Here is a 7,829-nt window from a genome sequence, read left to right as displayed (position 1 = left end):
AAGTAGCATTCGCAATTACTGCTATCCATGCGCGGGGACAACGTTGGAAACCAAAATGCTAATATAGAATCAAAAGTTTAAGAAAACGTTTCACAGCGAGAGAATATAAGAGGAACACACCTGCTCCCTGATTGGCAGTCGCTTGATTTCTGTTGCTGATCATTTGCATAAAATTGAATGTTGCTCAACTTTCTCTTGCCGCCAGGTCGCAGCGATTTTTGTCGCCAGTGAACTATTCGTGCTGTGTCGCTCAGTGTCACCCAGCGACCTTTGAAAACGAGTGACTTCCTGTTGCTTTGATGCTTGTTGTCGCTGCTGGTGTGAGCGCAGGGTTACACTTACAAGGCGAGCACTCATTCCGTGTCTCTCACAGTTTCGCCGTGATTAACTCCACCCATTCACCCACCGCCACTGACCTTTCATGCGTTCCTGTGGCTGGTAAATTTTTGCTTCGCATTTTGTTAAAACGCAGCTTTAAACATCTTAATGTTTAGCCTCACGGTTGATACGCAGTGGCCAGCAAACACCAAACAATTCTGTCAAGTGTTACTGTAGCAGGAAGTTCATCCATGATGAAACATTACTACGGCATAAAAAGCTTAGAGTGGTGTCGATGATTGTTAGAAAGAAATTGACTATGACAACAATTAACGATTGTTTATCTCCTCTTTCTTCTTGGGCGCGTGCAATACAAACATAAGTGCGGTATTTTAGGTGATAAACATAAAATCCCCAAAAATGAGAACCCTTCAATCAAAAGGTCATCAGGATGTATATGTCAAGGTAGAACCACTCTCAGCATTGAATACAACAGATGTTACACCTTCTGAAAAACCTTCTAGTGAAATTGTGGAGTGTGCGGCTGGCGCGTCTCCCAGGGATTCCCAAATAAAACACGAACCAGGTGAAGAGGTGGACGTCAAAAAGGAGTCAGCACATTCCGAATTACAGCAAAACCACGAACCGCAAAAATGTTCAGTTGATGTAAAAGAAGACCATTTCCTTAAGACTGAGCCGGATTGTATTCCAATAAACCCAGAAGCAGCTGAGGTTAAAACAGAGCCTGACTCAGAAACAGATAACCACAATGAAGCAATACTGGAGAGTGATCTGAATGTAATAAAGGTGGAAAATGAAGAAGACTGGGCAGATGTCAAGTTGGAGCCATCAGAGGAAGAACCCAAAGGTAGTGCTGACCAAGATGGAGAGTCAGGTAATACAAACTAATTCTGATTTTGTAATGTGCAAAGATTTTTGATATGTTGCACAGTGTAGGGCAGCACGATGGTGCAGTGGGTAGCCCTGTCGCCTCACAGTAAAAGGTCATGGGTTCGATTCCCGGCCGGGCATCCAGGGTCATTTCTGTGTGGAGTATGCATGTTCTGCCCATGTCTGCGTTGGTTTCTGCCGGGAGCTCCGGTTTCCTCCCACAGAACTCCTTTTAATTGTGGTGTTGTGTTAATTTCGCGATTAAGTTGGGGATAACGGTTGACGAGCTGTTCCGATATGCAAATATTGGACGAGACGTAGGCAAACTGAGCTTTGAGTCACGGTGTTGCGAACTCTGTCGGCGAGCGTTTCGCCTGTTTAGAGACAAACGAGCTCCGAATGGCATTTTAAGAGGAGCAGACATCATATTTTGTAACCTCGGTTAATTGTGGTGTTGTCGGTTAATTAGGTGATTATCAGGGATGAAAGCTGACGAACTGTCTTGATACAAAAATATTGGAAGTTTCGAGTCGTGGAATTTTCTCTGCCAGTGCTTTTACGTTTGTGACTATGCATTTACGTCTGCGTGTGCACAAAGAAAATGGTTGATCTGCAAAAGCCCGCCTGTTTGTGGTACTACTTTTGGCAGATTGCTTGGTTCCCATAATAATGATTCTGCTGATAAGACCGTATCCCTTTAGCTGTTGCTATGACCATGTAATTTGGCACACGCATCAGATGTGAGTGCATCGTTGGTTGACGAAATGTCGTGGATCGCGAATTGTCGGAGTTGCGAGGGCCCACCATCACTGCTTGCGGCCATATTGGATATATTGCCTATCTTTAAACATTATAGCAGATTTATAGTGAATTCCATTTAATGGTAGTGTTAAATATGATATGATAGGAATAGTCAGATCTCATCTTAAAGGGCCTGGAGATTGTGTGGGCTTATTTTTCACCATCTCAAGCATAAAGTACAACTGAATTCAGAAGCATGAAATCAGAACTCAAGAATGTTCATGTTGGCCTGCATAAGTACAAATAAAGTATTATTATTATTATTATTATAATAATAATAATAATAATAATAATAATAATAATAATAATAATAAGGTGAGTTGATGTAATGAGATCTTCTGTTCTCTCTGATCATTATTTTTGCTGCGGTATATTACATCTGAGTTGTATTCCTCTCTTTGCCTCTCTTTCAGTTGTTTCCTCCCAGTTCTTCCCCTGTCCTGACTGCTCGATGTCTTTTACCGATTACTCCTACTTTGAGAGGCACCTCAAATGGACTCATCCTGCACAGTACCTCGCCAGGCTGAAGAGCAAAGCTTCCAAGTGCGAAAGCGAATTGTCGAGCATGGTTACCTGCTCCTCGAATACTGGCTCTTCCTTAACCGAGAAGCAGCAACAAGCCCACGTGCGTCACGCCCATGTCCGCACATCCAAGCCGCCTAAGAAACGCTACCCGTGCCCTCAGTGCGATAGCACCTTTCCCTTCCAGGCCACTCTGCGGAAACACTGTCAAAGATGGCACGGCCTGGAAACCGTCTGGATAAACGATTACCTTTGCTGCTTCAAGTGCAGGAAACACCTCACCGGCGGCTGGGGCAACGGGCCGCACCGATGCCACGATACGGATGAGAGCGAAGCGGAGATCCAGGAAGGGGAAGGACCTGGGTGTGTGGATCGCGGCTTCCCTTTCACCGGAGAGAGAACAAACATTTGCAATGGCTGCGGTCTTGGCTTCAAAGACCTCGAAAGTCTTCGCAAGCATTCCCTCATCCACAGCGGCGAGAGACTCTACTTATGCCCCTTGTGCGGGACAGTATTTGGCCAGTTGGACAGTGTCAATGCCCATATCTGCATCCGTACAACGGAGAAGAGACAGGAGAAACCCCACCAGTGTGGAGAGTGCGGAAAGTGTTATGAGACAAATTCGTACCTGAAGACCCACCAGCTCTCCCACACGGGCGAAAAACCGTACCGCTGCGAGGAGTGCGGGAAGAGCTACCGGTACAACAGCCAACTGACCAAACACAAACGGACTCACACCGGAGAAAAAATATACGCTTGCACGTACTGCGACCGTCGCTATTACTACCCGGGCTCACTGATACAACACAAACGCAGTCATACTGGTGAGAGACCATACAGCTGTCAGGAATGTGGAAAGACGTACAGGGCGATCCCCCACCTGAAGGCACACATCCGGTCCCACACCGGGGAGAGACCTTACTGCTGCACCCAGTGTCCCCTCACCTTCGCCAGGAAACATAATCTCACCTCACACATTAAGAACAACCACTGAACTCTCAGTGAAGGTGCCAAGTCTGCATGTGTAGTAGTTCACTGGGAGATACTGAATTCACAGTAGTCATACTGAACTCACTGGAATCGGTTCCAGATCTTTAGGAGTAGCGTTGAATTTATTGATACAGTACTGAGTCTGCTGAATCTTTGGACACGGTATGGAGTGTATGGGGAACAGTACAGAATCTACTGGTACCGCACTGAATCCATACAAATATTCCTGAATTTACCAGAATGGTACTGAATCTATCACAGCCCAACTCTCTAGGCACAGTTCAGATTTAACAGGAACAATACCAAATCTTTAGGACTAGAGTGAAATGTATGGAAACAGTGCTCTGTGTGTAGGATGTAGAACTCTACTGAGTCACTGAAAACCGTATTAAATCCTCCAGAGCGTTATTGACAGATAATGGGGGTAAATGGTTGAAGGGCCCGTAAATCATGAAATCTTTTTCCTTTCACTGGACGCGTCTTGCGCTCTTACACATTTAAGCCGATGATGTTCCATGAAAGGTTTTGACTCATCAGTTACTCTGAATGTAAATATAAAAAATGAAACATGTGTTGAGTGATATTTTTAAGAGAAGCAGACATCATATTTTGTAACCTCGGTTAATTGTGGTGTTGTCGGGTAATTAGGTGATTATCAGGGTTGAAAGCTGACGAACTGTCTTGATACGAAAATATCGGAAGTTTCGAGTCGTGGAATTTTCTCTGCCAGTGCTTTTATGTTTGTGACTATGCATTTACGTCTGTGTGTGTACAAAGAAAATGGTTGATCTGTAAAAGCCCGCCTGTTTGTGGTGCTACTTTTGGCAGATTGCTTGGTTGCCATAATAATGATTCCTTTCACTGGGCACGTCTTGCGCTCCCACACGTTTAAGCCGACGATGTTCCACTAAAGGTTTTGACTCATCAGTTACTCTGAATGTAAATATAAAAAATGAAACATGTGTTGAGTGATATTTCAGATGATTAATTCACAGAATACCTCCTTCTTATCAGAAAAGGCTGTGTACCTATTGTGTCTTTTTGAGTTGCCCATAAAAAGAAAATTCCCCAAAGCGCCAATCTCCACATAAAAAAAAAAAAAAAAAAAAATCTTCATCTTGGTCTTGCTTTTAACATCTTGACAAATTGGTTATTTCATGAATGTGATGTTTGTGGATTTGACTGTTTGTAAAATGAGATGAAATGTGATTGTGTATTTGTAGTAATGAGATGTAATCATAATTAATGTTGAAATTGAATATAGGAACTCATATTAGACATGGGTGAAATCGCATATCCAGAATTGTCTGAATTTCTAGACAGACGTGAAGTTTGTCCTTAAGTCACTCAGGCCAGACTCCTGAAAACATTGTGATGGCTCTGTATACGATTGTCTGTAAAATCTCAGCCTGAGGCTCAAAGCTGTTATGCTGTATGTTTTATGTGTGTATGAAATAAAACTCTAATGAAAACAGTGCATTTTACCCCGTTATGACTACATCACGACCAGCTCTGTCACTGATTAAACTGGAAATCTTCAAACAAGACTATGGAAACAGAAATGCTTTCTTCTTTAAAATCATTAACATGATGATAGTTGAGATGTTCCAATTGTTTTTTTTTTTTCTTCTCAAGATTTTTAATCTGTTAATAAATTTAGAAGAACCTCTGGCTCAAGGGAAGCATCCACTCCCAAAGCGTTAGACATGGTGAAGGACAGTTTCAGTAACCTCTAAGTTCTTTTCAACTGATTCCAGAGTGTGTTTTTAATTTTTCACGAATTTAACTCTCTAGACTATAGTGGGCTGTCATTCCTAATTTGTTATGGTCACGTTTTGCACGTCTGTACAGAACTTTACAATAACCTTTTACCATTTTGTTTTTATTACGTTTTTTTTTTTCCTTGCTCGTTTTAGAATGCGAACTAGTTTGCGGTTCGTACAGCGTAACAAACGCAATCATTTCATCAGCAGTACGTGAAATCTCTGAGTGTTGTACCACACCACAAAGATAACAGAACACGACCCTCTCTCTCGCTCCCCTTCATCTACCGTCAATGAACAGGCCGGGCGGTCGTAGACCCCGAAATGCGTTTGTCTTCAGTCAATGTTGAGGGAATTGCCCCTATTATTTTTATGTCTGCGATTACGAGGACAGCGGTGTAACTGGCGCTTTCGACGTAGATAACAGAGATGTATGTAGGGCTAAATAATATTGAGTGTACCTTTGTTTAAAGCTGAGATCAATACTTCTTAAAGCGTGTCCATTTTTCATTTAGTAAGCCTCATGTCTGTGTGGGGGAGGGGCAGAGAGATGAATTGGGAGTGAGGGGGTGGTTAAGGGGGGAGGAGGAGGAGGGGGGGGTCTTTAATTCTCTCTCTGTTGCCATCCTAATAATGTTTGTAAGTACAGCTACGGTTCTTAAAGATCGGGTGTTAGGAGTGCCGGCCACAAAAGAAAGTTAATAGATTTTGAAAATTGAGATAGATTGTGTGGTAGTTTTTTTTTTTTTTTTCTAACTCTCCCCCATATTTGGGCAGAGAGAAATACAGACAACAATGACCCGCTTGTTGAAGGGGAAACATGTTGAGGGTAGAAGAACACAGAAGAATGCACGAGGTCAAAGAGATCATCTGTGTCAATCTCTAACCTAACGGTAACGCTTTGGTTAAGTTTTTGTGTGGTTTCTGAGTGTGTGTGAGAGTCCTGATCCGTTCAGGCAGTCGTGATGCAGGGGAAGTTAGTCGTGCCATCTTGGAGGGATCCTGATCTGGACGCAGTACCTCGTCTACAGCACCAGGGGGAAACAGATAGCTGTCTTTGGGGGCTTTGGGGAATTAAGTGACGCGGTTAGATCTCCTCGTCTCTCTCTCACTCTGTCTTCCCTCAGTCATTCTTTCTCTCTCTTTTTATCTGTCTTCGTCAAGTTAAGTGGGAACACTTTTAGAATAAGCATAACAGCCATGGAAATACCTGAACTGTATTTCCATTGACAGACCTCTCTTGTTTTTAATAGATATTGATATGTTTATCCAATTCCTCTGTTCCTTAAATGCATGTGAGTGTAATTTGCACGTGTGTGTGTGTAAATTCTCCATTCTTAAGCCATTCATTTTTTTTTCTTTTCATTACCACCTGTCCATTTCTTCGACAGTAATCTCAGGCTGTCAATGACATGTTTAAACCTCGTTCAAACACCCAGGCGGCCGAAGGAGAGGTGTTATCGGTGAAAAATGATATTGAATTTAACAGAGTTTAATTTTTTTGCTGATATCTTGACCACACAAATACCTATAACAGATGACCTTGAGTATTTTTTTTGGGGCGGGGTATAGCAAGTGAAAATAGAATTACCCCAATATCAGATCCAATAAAAGTCCACTTGTCTGTTTCTTTCTGTCTTTTTTTTTTCTCTTTTTTTGCAGCCTTATTCGACCAATCCAATTTTGGCCGTATTTATTGTCTATACTTCAGTCAATTTGGCAGAGGAACACATTGTTGGCTTTGGTACGTCAGTGTCACCGATGTCGTCACGCCGCGCTGGTTTCAGTGCTCATTGGCCCCAGAGGTCAGTGTGTGGGAAGAGCCAGCAGCACTGTGGGATTTTGGGTCGCCAGCACACCCCCCCCCCACCCGTCCCTTCAGACCAAGCCCGGCCCGGATCCACTTCACTTCACTCATTCATGCAGAGGGTCAGAACATGGGTCAAATAACCGCTTTTTGGCAGCCTGCAAATAACACGACCGTACGTGTTTGTGTTTGTGTTTGTGTTTGTGTCAAAAACAAAAAAAAAACAATCGTGTGGGTGTTGTGTAGATAAAGCTGTGTATTTATAGCGGGGTTTTTTTTTTTGTTTTGTTTTGTTTTGTTTTTGGCAGGTTGTGGGGGGTTTTGTGTGTTAGAGTAGTAATAGTGCTTGTCTGTCTTATATGTGTGGCCAAAAATGCCTGAAAGCATAGGGAAAGAAAAGAGAGAGAGAGCAAAAAGAATGAGAGACATGATGAGTATTTTTTTTTTTTTTTTTTTCTGAAAAAGTGCTTAAGGGAGGGTGGTTAGCGCAGAAAGCGAATGGGGTTGACACTGCCAAAACAGGAGAAAAAAAAAGGTAGGAGCTCCTCATTTTCCATTAGCATCACCATATAGTCAACTGCTGTCAGCTACCGTTCAATTGTTCCTCACCTCCTCCTGTTAACACGCTCCTGCTAACCCTAGCTGGCGCTGAAACCTGGCTAGCAATGAACCCTCTAAGTCTGCTCTCTCTCTCTCTCTCTCTCTCTCTCTTGCTCACTCTCTCTCACTTCAGAGGT

General features: G+C 42.9%; 1 protein-coding gene across 1 annotated transcript; it reads left to right on the top strand.

The window, feature by feature from the left end:
* The first annotated feature begins 738 nt into the window (after positions 1 to 738).
* On the top strand, positions 739 to 3,526 carry LOC115821575 (zinc finger protein 267-like). The gene is made up of 2 exons (XM_030785387.1): positions 739 to 1,213; positions 2,424 to 3,526. The coding sequence occupies exons 1-2, from the start codon at positions 739 to 741 to the stop codon at positions 3,524 to 3,526; spliced, it is 1,578 nt and encodes a 525-aa protein (XP_030641247.1).
* Positions 3,527 to 7,829: the final 4,303 nt, after the last annotated feature.

Source organism: Chanos chanos, chromosome 9, assembly GCF_902362185.1.
Source record: "Chanos chanos chromosome 9, fChaCha1.1, whole genome shotgun sequence".
Taxonomy (NCBI): Eukaryota; Metazoa; Chordata; class Actinopteri; order Gonorynchiformes; family Chanidae; genus Chanos; species Chanos chanos.
Note: the sequence above shows the minus strand (reverse complement) of the source record. Positions and strands in the feature narration are given on the sequence as shown.